General features: G+C 32.0%; 1 protein-coding gene across 2 annotated transcripts in view; it reads left to right on the forward strand.

Moving 5' to 3' along the window:
- Positions 1 to 21526, forward strand: part of PLSCR1 (phospholipid scramblase 1) — an 81465-nt gene extending 59939 nt beyond the window's left edge. The window contains exons 2-9 of one of the 2 annotated variants that reach the window (XM_023500760.2): positions 525 to 552; positions 1434 to 1514; positions 4274 to 4449; positions 10270 to 10312; positions 13069 to 13307; positions 13899 to 14054; positions 16594 to 16743; positions 20677 to 21526. In XM_023500760.2, coding sequence (XP_023356528.1) covers positions 546 to 552; positions 1434 to 1514; positions 4274 to 4449; positions 10270 to 10312; positions 13069 to 13307; positions 13899 to 14054; positions 16594 to 16743; positions 20677 to 20736 — 912 coding nt within the window. In that variant the 5' untranslated portion in view covers positions 525 to 545 and the 3' untranslated portion in view covers positions 20737 to 21526. Of the gene's footprint in view, positions 1 to 524; positions 553 to 1433; positions 1515 to 2412; positions 2527 to 4273; positions 4450 to 10269; positions 10313 to 13068; positions 13308 to 13898; positions 14055 to 16593; positions 16744 to 20676 lie in introns of those variants that run through there. The other variant, XR_004232776.1, reaches the window with a different exon arrangement.
- Positions 21527 to 24040: the final 2514 nt, after the last annotated feature.

Here is a 24040-nt window from a genome sequence, read left to right on the forward strand (position 1 = left end):
TTTTTTTTATTTTTTCCTCTTTCTTAAAATTTTTTTATTATATGAATTAACAAAGATCCAATGATCAGTAGTGACCAAATGTTTCTTGAGATTCCTGGAAATTCTACTCCCTGAAGCAGGGAGTAGACTCATTTACTAGACTATTTGGCTAACTTGGAAATGAGGCAGGACATTTTCTGACTGATTTATTCATTTGAGATTCAGTAGGAGGCTAGTCATTATGGAAATAGTGCTGGTAATAATCAGAAATGGCATTCTTACTTGGTTGCCTTCTTGAATAAGCACACTGCGTTTGACCTAGCTTGAATCACCCTAACTTCACATTCATGAAATTATTCACTCATAAAAGTACATATTCATAAAAAATTGGATTGATGGTATAGATTTTAATTGATTGTATTGGAGCTTCTTTTTATAATGAAAAATCAAAAAAAGTATGAGTGATTTGTTATATGGACTTTTAAGGGAAAAAAAACTTTTTTTTTTTTCTGGGCAATAAATATATATATTTTTTTTAATTTCAGAATTGTTTATAACTCCTAGAAATGGAAGGTAAGTCAGTGTATGCTCCATTTGTATCATGCTAATGTTACTTTTGCATAATTGTTTTACTTTGTTACAAGAGTTCTCAGGGACTCTGTGTAATCTAAAAATGTTATAATTTAAGAACAAGACATATGAAAATTTATAATGAATAGATATATGCTTGCAGTATATGCATTTATACATATCTGTATTCAGAAATATCCACACAATTTGAAACATCTGTTTTAATGAATTACAGTGAAATTGCTATTATTTTATCTTTACATTTGTTCCCCCCCCCCCAGGCATCTGGAGTTAAGTGACTTGCCCAGGGTCACACAGCTGGGAATTGTTAAGTGTCTGGGGTCAAATTTGAATTCAGGTCCTCCTGATTTTAGGGCTGGTGCTCTATCCACTGGACTACCTAGCTGCTCCCCCCCCTCCCTTTTGGGCATTCTAAATTTTAATGCCTAAGGCAAAGCATCAATTGCCCCATCTTAGTAACATTTCAGAGTGTTATCTATTTCTTTGTTATTCATATGCAACATAACAAAATGATTTGGAAGGGATTAATCTGTATGCTATAGGGCATAAACTCTTAGCTGGTTGTAATAACCACAATTTCCTGACAGTCTGTCCAAGACACAGCTTTGTTATGTTTATAAGATTCATAGAATCATTCAGTTCTCTACCTGTTTGCTTCTTTGGAAGCAGCATTTAAAATATCTCGAGTAAGTAGTTTATGTTAGATCCTGTCCAATGGCATATTTCTTTTAAGTTAAAAATATCAGATATGCTACATATAAATTACTTTTCTAGTATTTTAGAGTTTAAAAGTCCCCAAATACTTTGAGTATAGAATAATATTCTCTTTTATAATTATGTTTTTTCCCCCTCTAACCTCACAGCGGCTGCTGCACCTGTAGATAGAGAAAAATCACCCAGTCCAAGACCTGATACCCCTCCCCCTTACAGTCTTCATCAACCAGGTATGTTCAGACTTCAGAAAGGTATATATATATATATATATATATATATATATATATTTTTTTTTTTCCCCTTGGTTCACTTTTAGGATTCATGATCAAAGTTTCTCACCACATTATTGTCATTGTATCGTTGGTCATTGTCAATGAATCACTGTGGTCCAATTAGACTATCTTTAAAAAAAATTATATTGTCTAAAGAATAATAATAAAAAAAAAACTTGGAAGGAGGGACTTCTTATTTGAAAAGAATTGTTGGGAATTCAAAATCTAACGAGCCAAAATGAGAATTAGACTAACATCTTCCAGTTAACATAATCACAACAATAATCATAATATAAAATATTACATTATTAACTTTAAAAAAAAGTAGAGAACTGAAGCTGGTAACTAGAGGGAGATATGTGGTATAATAGAGAAAATGCTACACCTAAAATTGGGAAAATCTGAGCATGAATCTACCCTTAGATACTTTAGTTTTGTGATTATACTTAAATATTTTGCAAACTTTCAAGAACTCTGTAACTATTTTTGTCATTGTTACTATGCTTTTACAAAAAATGGTTTAGGGAATAATTCTTTTTAATAATATTTATTTTTCTTCATATTACATGGTAAAACAATTTATTATTTTTTTTTTTAAGTTTAGAGTTCCAAATTCTTTCTCTCCCTTTCCTTGCCCCTTTTCTGAGTTAGCGAACAATCAAATATTGGTTCTCCATGTGAAATCATGTGATATAATTTCATATTAGTCATTCTGTACAAGAAAACGAACTAAAAATGTGAAAAGAGATAGAAGGAAGATAGACATAATATTCTTGAATCTATATTCAGACAATATCAGTTATTTCTCTGGAGCTGAATGGTATGCTTTATTATAAATCCTTTGGAATCATCTTAGATTGTTACATGGCTGAGAAGAATTAAATCATTCACAGTTCTTCATCATATAATACTGACTTTACTGAGTACAAGGTTCTCCTGGTTCTGCTCATTTCGTTTTACATCAGTTCATGTAAGTCTTTTCAGGTTTTAATGAAATCATCCTGCTTGTCATTTATTTTTAAAAATATTTTCCCCAGTTACATTTAAATGTTTTCTATTTTTTAAAACTTTTGAGTTCCAGATTCTCTTTCTTATCCTACCCCCAATCCCCTTTAAGAAAATGCATATGAAGTAATTCAAAATATTTCTATAAAAGTCATGTTTGAAAGAAATCATAGAACTCCTAACTTAAAAGACAGATAGGAGAGAGAGAGAGAGAGAGAGAGAGAGAGAGAGAGAGAGAGAGAGAGAGAAAGAGAGAGAGAGAGAGAAGATAAAAGAGACAGACAAAGAGACAGACAGAGAAAATGCTTCAATCAGTATTCAGACTTAAATCAGTTCTTTCTCTAGGTATGGGCCCTTTTTTAGAGGGCCAGAATTCTGGAGAAGTATACTTGAAACAAGGTGTTAATTCAGTGGAATTGATGAGATGATGGTTCTCTAGTTCATATATATACTTAGTACTTAGTATAGTGGTGTAATGGTTCTCTAGTTCACACATATTCAGTATGCTGTAAGGATGTAATTGTACTAAGGTATATAAGGGCTGAGAAGGACTGAAAATGAAACATTTCTATCTTTGACCATCCTCCTGGTGACTCTCCTGTCTCCTGCACTAAGAGCAGACTGAGTCAGACTATGACAAAGTCAGACTGCTGGAGGAGACTGTGGCAGACTCAGACTTTGACAGACACAGACTGTGAAGGAGACAACAAAGACTTTAGACTCTATACCTGTCCATCCTCCTGGTGACTATCCTGCCGAAACCAAGGCCCATCCAAAGGTCCTCCAGAAAGCTAGCCCGAACATTGAAGATAGGATTTCCATTCTTAGCTGCTATTAAAAAAGCTACTATAAATATTTTTGTACAAGCAGATCCTTTTCTACAGGGAGAATCTTTAACCAAAAGAAATAAAGGTAATTTTCACAGATAAAACAGACAATTTGGATTTCAAAAAAAAAAAAGTTTTGCACAAACAAAATCAATGAGGATTAGTAAGTGGAGTGGGAGGCGAGAAAATCTTTGTTTCAGATATCATTGATAAATATCTGATAGCAAATCAGTAAGTATTTATTGAATTATAACTATGAGCCAGGTACTGTGCTAAGTGGTCAGGATACAAGTAAAAAAAAGACAATCCTTCCTTTTGAAGAGCTTATATTCAAACTGGAAAAGAGAATACATTTAAGAAAAAAGCATAGTAGAAAAACTTTAGGGGTAGGGTGGGGATGGATGCAGGCAGGCAGGAGAATTGGGAAGAAAAAATTCTAGGAAGACAAAAGTAGGGCCCAGAAAAAATAAAGGAATAAAGATGTATAGGCTAGGTGCTTCTCCTTAAACTGGAAGTTCTGGAAAGAAATGACTAAGAACGTAGAGGGATCACAGGAACATAGAGATTTACCTTAATAAAACTCTTTTACCAAGTTGTTATTCTCTTTTAATAATTTTCTTTCTCCCTTCTCATTTATTTTTCAAATTTTTCTTCTACTATTCCTTCTCTTTGTTTGTCTTTTCCAGGAATTCATTTGGGTTCAATTTGTTTTTTTTTTTTTTTTTGAAGATTTGCTTGCAGCTGTGTTCACATGTGTTGGCTCACCTTGGCTTTAATTTTAACATGATCAAATTGGTTATGATAAATAATGTGGGCATTTCAAATAAAGTATAGACATCAATTAATATTAGACAACTCTCAATGATTCCATTTGCTCATATACAGGCTATAAAGGACACAGACCTTATGGATTGCCAATCCAAACTCAGCCCACAAGCTTCCCCATGTACATTTCACGTAATGGCTCTCAAGCTCCAAATACTTGTCAAGAAAACCAGATATGGATGCCTGCACCAGTGCCATTAGTTAACTGCCCACCTGCGCTGGAATATCTACAGCAGGTAAAAATCTTTTCTCAACCCCAATTCATTTAATTCTCAATGCAAACTATAGTTGTACAGCATGCATGAATACATACATATAGGCATATGTATGTACAGGGTAATGTAAATGCATGGGTGTACATGCATGTGCACAAGCACCTATATATCCAGAGATATAGATATACATATGCAACACAATATGTGTGTGTGTGTGTGTATGTGTGTGTGTACAGAACTTTGATGTCATGAGTGTAGGCAACAATGAGGAATTGCCCTCTAGAAATGTAAATCTATATTTTCACTGTAATGTTATATTATGTATAATTACTATATTACTATTAACATTATGTGAAAGTAGCTTGGGATACTGTCTCAGCATACCATCCCCGTCCCTACATAGACATCATAATGGTAGAGACTGATTTGATTTCTTCTTTATTTCCTTAAAGACCTACCACAGTGCCTAACATACAAACAGCTGCCCTGGAAAGAGATGAAAATAAAGACAGGAAATAATTTGAAATTGTACACAAAACATTACTAAACAATATATGCCTTTTGACCTAACTATATAACACTGCTAGGAGAAATAAAAGGAAGGGAGGAAGGAAAGAAGGAAGGAAGGAAGGAAGGAAAAAGGAACGAAGGAAGGAAGGAAGGAACGAAGGAAAGAAGATGAAAAAATAAAGGTTAGCTGAGATAGTTAGATATTACCATGTCAGAATGTTATTGAACTAAACAAATTTCTACAAGGAAGGAATCATTTTGGAGCAAAACAGTATAATTTATAGTTTTAGTTGTTCTTATGGAGTCCTTAATCTTTTTGTGATTCCTGGACTACTTGGGAACTCTAGAGAAGACTATGGATCCTTTCTCAGAACCTTTTTTTTTTTTAAAGCAAATAGAATAAAATACATAGGATTATAAAAGAAACTAATCACATTGAAATATTTATTAAAAAAATAAGTTCATAGACTCTAGCTGAAGAACTTAGAAGAATCAAGCCCTGCAATTAAAGCTTGGCCAGTATATGCAACTTAAAAAAAAATAACTTGACTATGAATAACCTCTTAGAGAGCATGAACTATTTTGTTTTTGTCATTATATCTTCAATAATTATCTTAGTATAAAGTACGTTGTAAATACCCAATATATGTGAATTGAATTGATTGAAATTGATGTGATTAGAAATAGCATCAATATTAAAACTAGATTAACCAAACACTTTAGCATGTAAATTTTTAAAAAATAAATAAATTGAAGATGGAGATAGGTAGTAATACTTATAATAGTAGGAGACTTTAATCTTCCCTTCTCAAAGCTAGATAAAAATAACAACAAAAAAAAAGTCAAAGAAGTAAATAGAATTTCAGCAAAGTTAGATGTGATACATATCTAGAGATAATGAAATAGAAATAGAAGAGATGTGCCTTTTCTTCAGTGGTTCATGGTGACTTTTTGATTGATGATATATTAAGATATAAAAATATTATAGTTAAAAGAGAATATTGAAAATATCTTTTTCAGATCACAATGCAATAAAATTATCTTTAACAAGGGACCACAGAAACATTTAAAAATACTTGGAAATTACAAATTTAATCTTAAAGAATGAGTGGGTTACAGAACAAATCATAAAAACAATAACTTCATTAAAGAGAATTACCATAATTAGACAACATATCAAAATCAATGAGATATAGCAAAGCAATGTCTAAACCAATGAATTGGGTATGCAATTAAAAAAAAAACTTAAAAAAAGCAAACTAGAAATCCCCTATTTTACATGAAATCTTAAAAATTAAAGATAGATTAATAAATATTAATAAATAAAAATATTTAATTAATAAAATTGAGTTTTATGAAAAAAAGACAAACTATTAATCTGATTTTTTTAAAAGAGAAGAGAAAAAATCTCAATATCAAAATGAGAAAAGAGGATAAAGCAAATATAAGGAGTCATTTTCCCCAATTTTATGCCATTAAATTTAACACTTTAAGTGAGGTGGAAAAATATTCACACAAATGTAAACTGCCCAGATTAATAGAGGAAGAGGAAATATAAATCTAAATAGACCTATTTATTTGAAATCCTAGCAATACCAATAAGAGAAAAAATAAATAAATAGAATGAAACAGAGTAGGAAATAAGGTAATAAAAGTATCTCTTTTTCAGATGATAGGATGACATACTTGTAAAATCCCAAAGATTCAACTAAAAAGCTATGTGAGGATTCTAACAAGGTGCTAAGTAAGTGGAATTGAGAAGACAGTGGTTAAATCTAGTTTAGTTAAATCCTACAACAAATAATGGTTTCCTAGTGATATAATGATTGGTGTATACCCAGTGTGGGATATATAAGGAGGAGCTGTCAGGACCAGAAAGGAGAAGACCACTAAAAGCTCATTTGGAGGGAGCTAGAGGCTGAAGCTGGCAGAGACAAAGGACTAGTGGTAGGAGCTCTTGGAACCAAGGAGAGAGATAGGCCTCTAAGAAAGCTAACCAGGTCCAAGGAAGGAGACAAGACTTGCAAAGAGAAAATAAAGTATTTGGACTTTAACTCCTGGCTGCATTCGGGGTGATTACTCAGAACTGAAATGAAGGCTGCTTCCAGAAGCCCCCCAAGAAACCTACTCTCAGAGAATATTATATTTTAGAGAAGAATATTACAAAGCTAGTTGAAATAATAATTTTAGCAAAGTAGCAGGATATAAAATAAACCCATCTAAATCATCAAAATTCTTATGTATCACAAAGAAAGTCCTTCCAGAAAAGATAGTAAGAGACACCCCTTTTAAAATAACTTTAGACAGTATAAATCACTGGGGATATATCTGTCAAAACAAAACCAGGAAGTATATGAACAAAATTTTAAAAATAAAACAACTTCCCACACAAATAAAATCATATTTAAATAACTGGGAAAATATTAATTGTACATGGCAGTCAGGGCCAATAAAATAAAAATGAGAATTTTATCTAAGCCAATTAATATATACAATGGTATTCCAATTAAATTACCAAAAGATTATTAAGATTCTTTTTGAATTCTTCCAAGAGAGCCTTTAGAGTTGGAGACCAGTTCATATCATCCTTTGAACTTTCATCTGGAGGCATTTGGCTTTTAATGTCTTCAGAATTTGAGGTCTGTTCTTCCCTCTCTCCATAATAGCTATATATGGTCAGTGCTCTTTTTGCCTTTTTTTTTTTTTTTTTGCTCATTTTCAAAGGTTGAGGTCTGCTCCTAGGGCACAGGGGAGATTATCTAAAGCTTCCTCTGCAGAGCAACCGGGGCTTCACTCTGTACTGGGACCAGTGCTACAGGGTTTCTCACTCTCTGGGTGTGACTGGTGACGTGCCACCTGCTGTATTGGGGTTCTGAGATTCACTATTTGCCTTCTCTAGTTGTACCGAAGGTCTCCCAGCAGGTCTGCTGATCCACTGGCCTTCTGAACCAGGACAGCAGTTAGCCAACACTGCTGTATTTTGGTTAAGAGCCTTCCACTTTATTCCCTAGGCAGGGCCTCTCTGGGTCACATCTGCACTGGGCCATATTCCCCTGTGCCCAATTTAGACAGATCTTTCTTGAAGTGCTTCCAAGATATCTTCTGCTATAAATTTGTTACACTCCAAATATCAATGGATTTGGTCACTCCAAAATCCATTCAGAGGCTTGATCTAGTGATGATTCTGAGGGAAGCCATCAAGAACTCAGGCAAAGTCCTATCTATTCTCTGCTCTCTTGCCCCTCCCCAAAAATTATTTTTTGAATTAGGGGGAAAATAATAAAATTCATTTCGAAGGACAAAAAGTCAAGAATAACATAGGTACTAATGGAGGGAGGGGGGAGAAAGTAAAGAAAGAAGGCTGAATAATTCCAATTCTAAAACTATATTTTAGACCTGTAATTATCAAAAACTGTAGAAATACAATTAACGACAGCAAATAAATATAGTAACCTTGTATTTGACAAGGGTAAAGCAAAGTTTTGGAATAAGAATTTATTACTTGGTGAAAAAAAAAGTTGAGAAAACTGAAATATAGTCTTAGATAGCATCTAAATGACTATATGACCTAGATAAAGAGAGAGATTGCAAGAAAATTGGGAGAATGTAGAATATATTATTTATCAGACTTGTGGGTATGAAAAAATATGAATATACAAGAGAAAGAGAGCCATGTGTATATAAAATGGATAATTTTAGTTGCGTTAAGTTAAAAGGAAGCTTTTTTTTTGCAAATAAAATAAATGTAGCAAACATCAGAAGGAAAGTAGAAAATTAGCAGAAATTTTATAAACTTTCTCAGAAAAAAGTCTCATATCTCAAATATACGAGCCATTCTCCAACTGAAAAATGGTCAAAAGATATGAACAAGCAATTTTCCTATGAAGAAAACAAAACTCTTTTTAGTGATATGAAAAAATGCTCTAAATCATTATTGATTTGAAAATGCAACATCAAACAAACTTGAGATATTATTTTATACCTATCAGATTGGTTAAAATGATGGAAAGAGCAAGTGACAAATGTTGTAGGGGATATGAAAAAATTAGGGCAAAAAAATTATTTCGGGTATAAGCAGGAACTAATTCAACCATTTTGGAAACAAATCTGGATTTATGCCTAAAGAGTTATTAAACTGCCTTTACCCTTTGATCAAGCAATACCACCATTAGGTCTGTTTTCCAAGATGATAAGGGGAAAAGGAAAAGGACCTATATATTCTAGAATATTTATTGTAGGTCTCTCTGTGGTGGCAAAGAACTTGCAATTCTGGGGATATATTTCAATTGAGGAATGACTGGATAGTTGCATTATATGATTATGGTGGAATATTGCTGTGCTATAAGAAATATAATTATCGCAGAAAAACATGAATAGACTTGCATTAAATAGGGGAGGATAAAATGAGCAGAAGCAAGAGAACATTATAAATAGTAACAATAATATTTTTTTAAGACCAGCTTTGAGTGACTATTATAAATGCCCAAATTGACTATGAAGAACACTTGAAGGAAGATGCTATGTCGAGCCAGAGAAAGAACTTCTACATAGAAATATACATAGAATGATTTTGCTATATAAATATATGTGTGTACCCACATTCAACCACACACACACTTGTTTCTAATAGTAGACATCTCTAGGGTATTGGGGAAAAGGAGAAAAATAGAGGTCAAAAGAAAGTTTCATGATAATTTTATTATATATTTAAAAGGAATAGCAAGTTGTACATAATACATTTGCAGTTTGATTTGCAATAATCTTTTCACCCCTATTCTACTATTTTATGGAAATGCTTGTTTTATTTCTTAAGTTCAGAATAAAAGAAATAAAGAGCAAGTTTGAAAAAAAAGAACTGAATTGAATTGAAAAGAACTGTATTTTGTATTTGTTCAATATAGCTTTCATAAAAAAAGCCCTTTATGAATTAAAGTTCCTAATTTATATTTTTATTTTTATAGCATGTAAATTTTTAAGTGATATTAAATTTAAAGAAATTGAACACTATATATATTTACATTGGACATTTTCAATAAGTGAGTGTCTTAAGATCTTATATCCATGAAGCTGTTTCTTTTAATTCAAGTAAAAGATTTACTAAAGCTATTTTCTGACAAAATAGTGTGTTATGCATTCTAAAATGGCTGGCAATATTTGTCTGTTTTGAATATTTGCCTCAATTTCTCATCATCATCTTAAGCATTAGTCATGCTTAAACATTTATAATGTAATAGCATTAGTGGTGGTGGTGGTTGTTCTAGTCATCCTTTTCCTAATCATGATACTCATAGTCATAGTCATTTATTTTATCCTCATTTTGTTTTAAAACAGATCAAGACAATACGAGTTCATCAACAAATTGAACTTCTGGAAAGTAGGTATATTTTGAAATAGAAAACATGGCTTGAGGTGTAGCTAACTGGAATAATCGATAGAGCATCTCAGACACTTAACATTTACTAGCTGTGTGATCTGGGCAAAACACTTAACACAAACTGACTCAGGAAAAAAAAAAACGCATGGCTTGAATCAGGCAAAAATCTTGCAGACTCAAATTCAGGTCTTTATTGAGGGACCTAAAGAAGGAGGACTTCAGAAATACAATTTAAATAAATAATCATAATCAGAAAAAATAATATTCACAAAGATAAGCAATTTACATAAAAACAATAAAATCCAATTCAACACTATATAATTATAAAGACCAAGAAGGGGTCACAAAGAAAAGGTGAAAAATGTACTTCCTTTCTGTAATGTTCTCTCTAAAATGTAATATTCTCTGTTGAGGTTTTCTTGGTGTCTGGAGGCAGCCTTCGTTTCAATTCAGTAATCACCACACGAGTAGCCGGGGTTAAAGTCCAATTCCTTTATTGTCTCCTTCAAAGTCTTGTCTCCTTTCCTGGGGCCCGGTTAGCTTTCTTTTTTCTCTCTCCTTGGTTCCCAGAACTTGAGCTCCTGCCTTCTTCTCTGCCTTCTGAATCTCTCTGAATCCAAAGGTTTGTGCTCCAACCTTCAGCCATCACAAAGGTGGATGATGGAATGAATCTGTTTCAGCCTCCGAGAGCCTCTAGTGAGCTTGTCTCTCTGCCCCTGAGAGCTTCTTGCTTATATGCCCCATATTGAGTACAAATCAATCATTATATCACTAGGAAACCATTATGTGTTGTAGGATTAAGTCAATGCTAAACTTGATTTAACTATTGTCTCCTCAATTCCACTTAGTACCTTGTTTCAAGTTCTGTCCCATAACATCTCCTTGTAGGATTAAATCAATCATACTGAACATGCTAAACTAGATAGCTATTGTCTCTCTCAATTCCACTGACTTAGTACCTTGTAAGAATCCTTTGTTTCTAGTTCAGAGTTCTGGCCCATAACACCTTTCTTCACTGTAGAGGTGGGGGTATATAATTCTGTAGCAATTCACATATTTTCACGTAATATCCATGTAGCAATATTAATTTTGTGGAACCGTTTTTCTTTTTTTTCTTCCTTCCATGTCCTTCCTTCCATGTCCTTCCCTTCTTCCTTTATTCCCTCTTTCCTTCCTACATTCCCTTCTGTTTCCCTTCTTTTTCTAGCCCCCTTCCTTCCTCCCTCACTTCTTTTCTTCCTTACATTTTTCTTCCCGCCTTTCTCTTTATTTATATTTCTATGAGTCTCTCTTTCTCTTCCTCTCACTTTCCTGTCTTTCCTTCTTCCTTTTTTTCTCTCTCTCACTCTTTTTTTATTCTTTTTTTTTGAATAATAGTAGGAAACAAAGTTTGGGTGTGTAGCGGAGTTTGTAGTTCTCCCCAAAACCTAATGTAGTTGGTAGGAACTGGATATTTCTGGTTTAGGGAATGCATATAGAGAGCTCTTCAATGAGGAAACTCCTTCTGCCAATGAGGTGGGCAATCTTTTGTGATTTAGTCTTAGAAAGTTGCCTAGAACAGTATGGTTATCCATTCCACATCATGAGGTTTAAGGTGTCACACCCCCATTATCTAGAAAATTCAAGTACAATTTTTTGGTTCCCCAAACCAGAGAACAAGTCTAAAAGATAAAGATAAAATATCTTGATATACAATACTATACATAAATTGTATGTATTTAAAGCATAAAATTTTATGTACTTTTAATCTAACCTTTCTCTGTGTTATCTGATGGCCTTTGCCTGGAGCTTCTACAAAACTACTCGAAAATAGCCATTTGGTTTCTTATGCCGACTCACAATATATCGGATCTATGATGGGGAAAGTCACAATATGAAAGCGATAAACTCAAATTGAAATAGGAGCCATTAAACTGGTACATAAGGATCCCTACAGGCCAACCATTGCCTTAAATTTTAAAATGAAATGCTATTTATGTTACATTGTATTTTTATTGATTTTATTAAATATGTATCAGTTACATTTTAATCTGGTTCAAGTCACATTCAGGATTGACGTAGTCCAATGGCCAGTATTTGACACCTCTAGGCTTGCCTAGAGTCACATAGTAATAGATGTGGTATTTAAATCCAGGTTTTTCTAAAACCCATATCTTCCTGGGTGTGAGGTCAGCATTCTCTTAGCCTCATATAGTATAGTTGATTCTTAATACTTTTGAGTTGAATTAATAGCCTATATCACACAAAACAAAAATAATTTCTTTTTATGTAAAATATGAAAGTTATTTAGTATGTTTTGTAGTGTATTGGATAAACTGTGAGACTTGGGATCTAGAAGACCTGAGTTCAAATTTTACTTTTAATTCTTATTAGCACATGACCTTGGGCGAGTAACAATTAATAACGTATATCATACAAAACAAAAGTAGTTTCTTTTTATGTAAAATATGAAAGTTATTAAGTTTGGTGGCATAATGGATAAACCTGAGTTTAAATTCTGCTTCTGATTCTTATTAGCATGTGATTGTGGGCAAGTAATTAAATTGTTCTCAGGCTTAGGAGAAATGATCTGTGTAGTGATTATCTCTCATGGTTGTTGTGAAGATCAAATAAGGTGATTATATAATTATATAAAAACTTTGGAAAATCTCATATATTATTAGCTAAGTGAATTATTTTTATTAATATTCTATGAGTATTCTTAGTAATAAAATTTAATATTAAGTAACAAAGTCCTTTTCATCCTTTCTTTTCAGTTTTGACTGGTTATGAAACAAACAACAGATATGAAGTTAAAAATGACTCTGGACAAATGATCTATTTTGTAACTGAAGACACAGATGACATTATCAGGAACCGTTATAGATCTTCTCGACCTTTTACCTTGAGGGTTACTGATTCTATGGACCATGAAGTAATGAACATTCATAGGCCTTATAAATTTAGCTGTTGTTGCTGCTGCTGTTGTTGTTGTTGTGATTCAATGACACAGGAGGTGAGTGGGATGTATCTTAAATCATGGACTTCTGATTCACCTCATTGCAAAATTATTTTGTGTGAATATCTTTCAGGTGAACAGATTCTCATTGCTATTCTTTGTCTCTATGGCAATCAGGACCTGTGTGCATAGAATTCTCAGCAAATACTAATAATCTTTACCATAGATCTGATGTTAACATTTACAGATATACCATCTGTGATAACTGAGTCAGTCTGAAATGATTAGGGATAGAATTCTCACCAGATTAAAAGCCTTAATCAAAACTGTAAGTAAAATAGGATAATTGGTAGACTGCAAATTTTTTCTCCCTCTCCTCCCTTCTTCCCCCTCCCCAAGATAGCAAGCAATCTGATATAGGTTAAATATGTGTAATTCTTCGAAACATATTTCCATATTCATCATGCTTTGTAAAAAATAAGATCAAAAAGGAAAATAAAACATGAGAAATATTACTAATACTGTCGATGCTCTTCTAGCACACTTTTCTTATTGTCTTCATAGGTAATGATTTTTATTGTTCCAAAAAGTACATGAAGGATGTGAAGATTGTTTAATGTATCTCCCAAATAATTTTTCTTTTCTAAGCTCGAGATTGAGTCACCCCCTGGCTCAGTTATTGGCTATGTACGGCAAAATGGAAGCTTCTGCCAAGGAAAATTCAGAATTGAAAATGAGAGGAAAGACCATTTGATGAATATCATTTCCAATTGTTCCTGCTGTTGCTCAGATACTGTTTTTAAAGTAAGAGATCTAATTGACTCAAGTGCTTTAGATAATTATTTTGTTGTTGTTGTTAATAGGGAATTAAAAATACCACAACTTAAGAAGAATTGGTACTTGACAAACTGGGTTGGGTAGAGATGATAAAGAGGTGGCTGTTTCTGGTAAATCTAAATTCAAATATGAATCTGCTTTATAATCACTATGTGACCCTAGGCAAATAATGTCACCAGTATTTCTCAGTAACTCCTATCAAGTGTAGTCTTAGATAATAGCCAAGATGGGAATCATCACTCCAGTTAACTCCTCAGAGATCTTTCTTGATCAAGAATTTTTCACACTTTTGTAATGACATTGATAGAATTGGTTAAATAAAGATACATTTCCTTCTAATAGATGCATTTCCACAAGAATGTAGCATTTTTTAAATTAAAAAAATAATAATGTCTTTTCTCATTACATTACGTTCCTTTAATCTCAGCCCTTATGATCTGATCTCCCTTATGGTAAAGAAAGTTGAGCAAAATCTTCCCACACCGTAGCCCTTCTGATAATGTATATACCTGTCTGCCCCATGATTATCTATCATGAGTAGAAAGTTTGTCTCACCATTTATCCTCTAGGCCCTTCGTTGGTTTTTCAATTATTCAGAATTTAACTACCTTTTAGTAATCATTTTATTTGCCAGCTTTTACTTGTTGTTCTCTTAGGTTTAATTATTTTATTCATCATCCATTCATAAAATCTCCTATTTCCCTAATTTCCTCCTATTCATTGTATCTTATCACAATATAGCATGTTCTTATACTTCATTTTAATTTCTGAAGCAATGGGCACACATTTTTCCCTCTAGTGCTTTTTTTAAACTATGAAAAGATCTGCTATGAATACTTTGATCTATGTTTTACTTTTTTTTTTCTATGACTTTCTTTTGCTATTATATAGCATATAGTAGGATTACTAAATCAAATGCTAGGGAGTACTTAGCTTTTTGTTTTTGTTTTTTCCCCCCGCCTAATTTCTAATAGATTTCCAGAAGGGTTGATCAGAAATCATTTCAGAGTTCAATTTAATGCTTAGCAATAAGCCTTTCTTCTCATCATCCCTCCAATATTGGCTGTTCCCATTTTGTGGGATTTGTCCATTTTTTTAAGAAGAGTATGAAACCTCAGAGTTGTTCTTACTTGTTTTCTTACTATAACTAATTTTAGTTTTATTTTGCTGTGGTCATCAGTTTACATTTTTAAAAAAATCTCATCTGTTGACCATTTAATCTACTTAGCAAATGTCTTCTTAGAAACTTAAAAAAAAATCTACTTTTTAAAGGAAGCTACTATAAAAACAAAAAATAAAAAAATAAAAATTTATCTGAGCTAACCAAAATTTTCAAAAATGCATTAAGAATTAGGAAAAACATAGTAAGTTGGTTAAAAGTCAGCATATATGGGAAAATGGTGATTATTGCACTAAAACATAGGTCACAAGAAGTAGAAATTTGGGTAAGTAGCTGGGATCTGCAAAACTATAAGAATTGAAGGGATGGAAGGTAGTGAAAAATAGTCAATAGTCTTATTCTTAAAAAAAAAAAAAATAATCTCTAGCCTGGAATTAGGAAGACCTGCGTTCAAATTCAGCTTCAGTCAATTGCTAGCTATATGACACTGGGCAAGTGACTTAACTGTTTGCCTCAGTTTCCTCATCTGTAATAGGGTAGAAAATAGCAAATTATGCCAGGACCTTTGCCAAGAAAACCCTATATATGTGAGTATATTAAAGATCAGAATTAGACTGAAGACCTGGCATAAAAACTAGGTGAATATAAATTTCAAAGTCAAGTCTTATTCCCAATTTCTCCTAATTTCAATTTTTGCCTTTATAATATTTGTTTGGCAGTAAGCTTCTAGACTTTGAGACAATTTAAAGAAGTAATCAATTACGTGAGTAATTATTGAACATAATGATGTAGGGAGAAATGGAAAACATCAGAACCCAGATCAATGAAATTGCTAGTCTTGACTTCATACAACTGATCTTGAAACATCTCTCGGTGGTATTTCCAAAACTTCACAGCCAGTATGAAACAGAGATTCTTCCTGACTTCAAGGCTGGCTCCAGTATCCATGGATAGAGTGCTAAACCAGAGTCAGAAATGCATGGGTTCAAATTAAATAATGCCTGGCCAACTTTGAACAAAGAACTCAATGATTATGGGCCTCAGTTTTCTTATTTGTAAAATAAGGGGTTGGACCTGATAACCTCTAAGGTCTCTTCCAGTTCTAGGTCTGAATTCCTATGAGGACTTCCAGCTCACTGTCCAGCATCCAGAAGAAAGAGCTTCAAAAAACCCAGAAACTTAAAAAAATGCTAGTAGCTTTATGATATAAATATTAGAAAAGGGTTTCTTGAAGTACTGTTCATTAGCACTCTTATTTTTTAAGTAAACTATTAACATTTTGCAATATGCCTAAAATATCTTAAAATAGAAACTTTTAAACATTATTTCTCAGAAGACTATAACTTCTTACTATAACTTCTTATTACTGGAATAATTTCTTTAAAGGTAAAATCACTTCATAAACAGACCGTGGGGACTATTATTAGGGAATGGCCTGGTCCTTCAACCAACATCACTGCTGATACCTACGATATTTATTTTGAATTAGATGATGTAAAAATGAAAGCACTGATTTTGGGTGCTTGCTTCCTTATTGTAAGTACCTTATTTGCAAGTTATATTATATGTCATGTATTTCTATTCATGTATTCATAATGACAATGTATACTCTTTATGGTATTTTTCTAAATACATGCAAAGATAGTTTTCAACATTTACCTTTACAAAATCTTGTGTTCCAAATTTTTCTTCCTCCCCAAGACAGCAATCTGATATAGGTTCAATGTGTGTAATTCTTCAAAACATATTTCCATATTCATCATGCTGTGTAAAAAAAATCAGATCAAAAGAGAAAATAACACATGAGAAAGGGGAAAAAAACTAAGTAAACAACAACAGCAACAACAAATTTTAAATATGAAAATACTATGCTTTGATCCACATTCAATCTTCCTACTTCTCTCTCTGGACGTGGATGGTACTTTTCATCACAAGTCTACCAGAATTGTCTTGAATCACTGCATTGTTGAAAAGAGCCAAGTTGATCACAGTTGATCATCACATAACTCTTGTTATTACTGTGTACAATGTTCTCTTGCTTCTGCTTACTTCACTTAGGCTGGCCATCATTTCTTATAGAACAATAATTTCCTATTATATTCATATACCAATATTTGTTCAGCCATTCCCAAACTGAGTGGCATCCACTCAATTTGGACACTTCTTATGATAGTCTTTTTAATCAGCTGATATTCTCTTATCCATTAAATTGTTCAAAGTAGATAATGATGAAACATGTGTTGTGTAATTCAAGCACTGGAAACTATATGTCAGTAGATAGTGTTTGACTTAGAACTGAATTCAAATTTTGTCTCAGCCACTTACTGAATGTATGACCCTGGATAAATTATATAATTTCTGTCTGCCTCAGACTCCACATTTTAAAGTAGGGATAATAATTGCTTCTGTCTCATAAGATTATTATGATGATAATTTGAATGTATAAATCACTTTGTAAATCTGAAATCAATATATAAATGTTATCTACTGTTATAATTAGCCAGAAAATAGAGATTTTGGAATTTTGAAATTATTTAGACTCATTCAATTTCAGTTGACTATTAAATATTTTTTACCTGGATTTTCCCTGAGTTGACATTTGACAAATTATCTTGTGCTCTTCTTAAGGTCAAACTGGAATAAAATAGGCAAGGTAACAGAATTAATAGGTAGGTTTGAGAACTTGAGGAAGGCTGGTACCAAGGATCAACTATTGGTTACTCAGAGAAAGAGCTTTAGGGGAATAGCCTGTTGTTCTTCATTATTTTACTTAGTAACTTAGTCATAGTTCACATCAATATAGAGCTTTAAGGGTTACAAAGTGCTTTGCATTTTCTTTTATCTTTACAAAAACTTTGAGAAGTTGATGCAATCATTATTTGCATTGAATAAGTGTCTGAAACTGGATTTGAACTCAAGTTTTTTAGACTCCATGTTTAGTGCTCTTTCTACTGTACCAACTAGCTGCCCTAAATAAAGACACAGATAGCATGTTTTTCAAGTTTGTGATTGATATGTAAATAACCAGATTTGAACAAATGAAAATCATGGAATGAATGAAATAAGATAAAGTTTACAACATAATAGAAACAGAATTCTTGGTGCTAGAGCTATAGAGAAAAAAAAAATTGGTCCCTATTACTGTACGTCTATCTATATCTTTATCTGTATCTATATCTATATCTGTATTTATATCTTTGGAGAGATATTGGAGGGAGGAGTAGCAAGGAAATAACATATAAACGGCAAACAAACACAAAATATGTTTTAGGGTAAAGGATGGGAACATACTCTGATACACAGCTTTAGCAATTGAAAGAAAAACTCATTTTTCAAATAATCAAGCTTTGCCTAGACCCCATAATTAAATTATAGATAATGGTCTACCAAAAGATAATTAAAATGTCAAGTGTCCCAGTTACAACCATAATATTAATTCTGTCTAAGAATTAGGGAGACCAAATGTGGATTGTAGTATACTATTTTCATCTTTTTTCTTTTTTTCTCATGGTTTTTCCTTTTTGTTCTGATTTTTCTTTCACAACATGATTAAATATGAAAATATGTTCAAATTGATTGTACATGTGCAGCCTATATCAAATTGTTTGGTGTTTTAGAGAGAGGGAAGCAAAGAGAAGAAGGGGAAAATTGGAAACTCAAAATCTTATAAAAATAATTGTTGAAAAATATCTTTATATGAAATTGAAAAAATAGTAATTAAGTGAAAAAAAAAACTAAAATAAAAAATAAAATGATGACTGGGAGGACAGAGGCAAAGGCTCAAATCAAGCACTGCCTGACAAAGCCTTTTCTGATTTTCCCAACAGCTAGTGCTCTTCCCTCCTTAAGCTGCCTTGTATTCTTTTGTATATATTTATATAAATTTATGTATATGTGATCTTTCCCAATAAAATGCAAGTGTCTTGAGAGTAAAAAACAAAACAAAACAATCCTCCCTTCCCCCAAAAAAAACGCAAAAGCAAACAAAATTAATTCTCTAAGAGTCACTGTGAATAATAATGGATTTCCATTGGCATTCTCTCTGGGTCCTTGACTAGCAGACAAAATACATTTGTGTTAGTTATTTCAGAATTTAAAGTTCAATTTGGATATAATAGCTGTCGTCAAAATCTCACTAATACAGAGAAGTAACCGTGGTTGGTTATGTAGCAATTACTGCTATGAAGTTTCAAAAAAAAAAAATTGTTTGAGATTGAAAGGGTTTCAGCTGTTATCTCATCTAACACTCCCTGAAATGAAGGGATCATTCTATAATTTTCTCAATATATGATCTTCTAGTCTCTATCTGAATATTGATAATAAAAATTATCATTTATTTTCATAATCATATTTGTATGATGCTTCAAAATTTATAAAGTAATTTCAGAACAGCATTCAAAAGCTAATAGTACAAATATTATTAATTCCATTTTACAAATTAAGACACTGAGGCGCTGAAAGATTAACTACTTGAGTTATAATCAAATAGCTAAAAAATGTTTGAGATAATATTCAAACCCAGCCTCTATCATTTGCACTACATTGACTATCAATAGATTCAGTACTTAGGAGCCCACTATTTGACAAGATAACATATTCCATTTATGGATACTTTTAATTGTTGACAATTCTTTTTTATATTAAACCAAAGTTGCTTCCCAATGACTCATCCATTCTTTCTTTCTGCCTTAATTTGAAAAAAAAAATCACTTTTCAAAATAGCATTTCAAATTGTAAAAACAGTAACCAGGTCCCCTACCTGAGCCTTATCTTTAATAGACTTGATCTGCCAATTTAAATATTCCAGACCTCCTTATCTTTCCCAAGGTTATTAATTATAACTTCCATTAAGCCCCCTTATTCAGATGTTTGCCTAGAACATCACCAGTGCCTGATGAAATTAGAATTTTAAGTCAGCCAGGTCTAACTAATGTTGGTATTTTCAAGACTAAAAAACAATCAATTCATAACCAAAGTCATGATGAGTCATTGAGCTCATAGCATTCCCCAAGTACTCTGTATGAGAAAAGAACATGACCTTTGCCCAGTCCCCTGGGCAAAAGAGGACTTATTAGGGGAGAGTTAGGTATCCAAAACAATAGTATTGGTTGTTTCATGTTCTCTTTTTCTCTCTTTTTTTTTTTTTATCTGTGACTCCCCATCTGAATTTGATTATCTAAAAACTGAATGATACTTGACTTGCCCACTCCATCCTATTATTTTTCCATAAGTTATCTTGTTCAATAAGTCCTGCATCAATTGAAACTTCCAGGAATTTTTTGCACATATCTTTTCTTCCCATTTGCTACAATAATTCAGACACAAATGAGCGTGTTTCATCAGAAATATATTGATTTCATTGTCTCGCTGGTTGATGGTGAAGAAACTAAGTATTCATAATCTTCAGTAGATTTTCAAGTTTCTGCAAAATATTTAATTGAATTCATTTGTTTATTTTTTTTATTCCAGGACTACATGTATTTTGAAAATAAATTGAAGAACTCATCCAGGAATTCAAGTGACTCTTAAAACATCATATTTAATGAGGTTCTCTTTTCTAAAACAAATTCAGAAAATCAAACTATCCATGCAATCAATTCTTAATTATGTTCAAGTAATTTTTCAATTTTCCATTCCCTTATATTACTGGGAGTTCTATCTGCAACAATCCAAATTGGAGCTGTACCTACTAATAGAAGTGCTGCTTTGGGAGTTCAAGGGGTAGACATCTCCCAAAAGATCTATTTGTATGAGCTTTAATGTGTAAGTGTATATTTCTGTCATGCTATGGTAGTATTGGGAAAGAATTCACACTGAGGAGGATACATATGAAAGGATCAAAGTGAAGGCCCAAGAACTAAGCTGTGTCAGGTGGCTACCCCTTTCAGTACCTTTTGAAAATAAGTAAATGAGTCAACACATATTTACTCAATAGCTATTATATGATTTCTACTCTGCTGGGCCTAATTTGGAAGGGTATTTTTTTTAAACATAAGACAGTTTTTTCCTTAGCGTAGGGTCTATTTGGAGAAATAAGTTCCTCAGCATAAAATAATAGAAGACAAAAGATACTGAAATATTTAATAGCATTCCAAAATTCAATATAATTAGAAGAAAACCTATAATGCTGTGATAATTGTGTGGAGTGGGACCCAAGTACTAACTAAATTATACATAAACACAATGTTGACATAAAGCAGAATGAAATAAAATGTCATGAGACAGAATAATGAACAAAATGCTATGGGATTTTAGAGGAATTCTAATAGTAGCAATACTACTACTTTAATAACAACAAATAGACTATATTTAGTAGACTGAGAGATAAAAATATATATTATATATATTTATATACATATATATATATATATATATATATATATATATATATATATATATACACACACACACATACTGGAGAAATTAACCACTAAACTTTACAGGGACTAGGTTATTATCCCAAATTTAACTAATTATAGTAATTCCAATACTGAATTCTTATATTAGCACCAGAATTCCTAATAGAAATTGTTTGTCTCTTTGTACTTGAATTCCCAGTACTCGAACCATAGTAGGTGCTTTAAAAATGCTTATTTATTAATTGATTGCCCTCTATTTGAAAGTCATGAAATTGATCCATAAAAACAAACAAAATAAAAATGAATGTTTAAAATAGATAGAAATAGAGTGATAAAGAGGAAAAAGCATGGACTTTGGAAACAAAGGATATATATTCAAATCTTGCTTTGGTCAATTACTGTTTGGATGACATTAAGCAAAACTATCAGCATAATTGGCCCAACAAAATCATGATTCTTTCAACAAGTGCAGAAAAAGCTTTTAACAAAATACAACATCCATACCTATTAAAACCCCCAGAGAGTATAGGAATAAATGATAAACATCTTAAAATAACTTAAAATGATAAATGATATTTATCTAAAACTACCAGCAAGTGTTTCCTGTAAAGGGAATAACCTAGAAGCCTTTCTAATAAGATCAAGGGTGAAGTAAAAATGCCAATTATACCAGAAATTGAAGGAAGTAACATAAGCACTGAGGAAACAAAACTCTCAATTTCTCTAGATAATATGATTCTATACTTAAAGAGTCCTTGAGAATTCCAAAAAAAAGCCACTTGAAATAATTAACAATTTTAACAAAGATGCAGGATATAAAATAAACCCACATAAATCATCAACATTTCTCTATTTTGGCAACAAAGTCCAGCAGCAAGAGATAGAAACAGAAATCCCATTTAAAATAACAGCAAACAATATAAAATGCCTAGATGTTTATCTGCTAAGACAAAAGCCAGGAGCTATATGAACACAATACAATACACTTTTTATACAAATAATGTCAGATTTAAACAACTGGAAAACTAGCAATTGCTAATGGCTAGGTTGAGCCAATACAACAAAAATGATAATTCTACCTAAATTAATCTATTCAGTACCATACCAATCAAACTGCCAAAAAATTTTAAAGCTAGAAAAAATAATAATTCATTTTAAAAAAAAGCACAAAGATATTAAGGAATTCAATGGGAAAATATCTATATCCATTTCATACTGTATTATAAGATGGTAATTATCAAAATAATTTGGAACTAGCTAAGAAATCGTGTGGTGAATCACTGAAATAGATTAGATATATATTTTATTATAGTTAATGATCATAGTAATTTAGTGTGCATAAATCCAAAGATCCAAGATTTTGCAACAAAAAATAATTTAATTTAAAAAAATTGCTGGGAAAACTAGAAAATGGTATGACAGAAACTTGGTATACATCAGGACTCACACCTTATATCAAGACAAGGTCAAAATGGGATTATGATCACCCCAAAAGGGTGATGATACAAGCAAAATAAGAGTTCATGGAGTAGTTTATCTGTCAGATCTTTTGTCAGATCTTGGCTATCTCCACTGGAATTAGGTCTTTCTAGTGTTTCTCTCTGATTGTTCCTTAGTGGTTAGATGCTTGACTACATTGCAAAGTTAAAAAAAAAAAATGAGGCATTTTATTTCATCTATTTTACAGAGTTTATCAAGAGTAGTTTGCAAAAAGAATAATAAATTCAAATTATAATGAGGCATATTGTTAAATGATTAAAAAATCATGCATACAAAAGTTCTTTAGAGGGGTGAACAAGAGAAAAGCTCTTGAAAAATTATTTCTGATTTGATAAGAATCTAGGAAAACAAAATTGGTCTGCTGCCTTGGTTCCATGCCTTCTGCTAATCACTGTTCTATGTTAGTAATTAGAGTGTGTGTTCAAGCTTCTTTCTAAAAGAAAATAATAACTGGAGGTAATAGAAGATAATTAGAATAGTGTGAACAAAAGCAAACTAGAAATACATGGCAAATGTGAATCCAGATCAGCAGATGTTTGTCTTAAATAACCATATCATAAAAGACTATACAGTCCTACTCTAAATATTTTACACCAGTTTGAGTGGAGTCAACATGTTTTATCCATAGTGTCTTTCATACACTGAAAACATTTAAAACAGGCATTTTTTTTGAGGGAGGGGGAAGAGAGTTTTTCATTTAATGGAAAATTTGTGAATTTTTGAAATTATACTTAAAGCTCCATTTTAAATGGAGAATCTTTTAGGCTGAAAGATGATTTTTGAAAAAAATATTTATTTTCTCTTATTAAAACAGATATTTAATTCAGTTATTCTATATATATATATATAATATTTGATATATTGTCCTACAAAACAGTGTTTAAAATTTTTTGAGGGATTTTTTAAAAATTAAAATATATTTACTCTAAATAAAAAATTAACCAAATATTCATTAATTTTTGTCTAATTGTTTC

This window comes from Sarcophilus harrisii, chromosome 3, assembly GCF_902635505.1.
Source record: "Sarcophilus harrisii chromosome 3, mSarHar1.11, whole genome shotgun sequence".
NCBI lineage: Eukaryota > Metazoa > Chordata > Mammalia > Dasyuromorphia > Dasyuridae > Sarcophilus > Sarcophilus harrisii.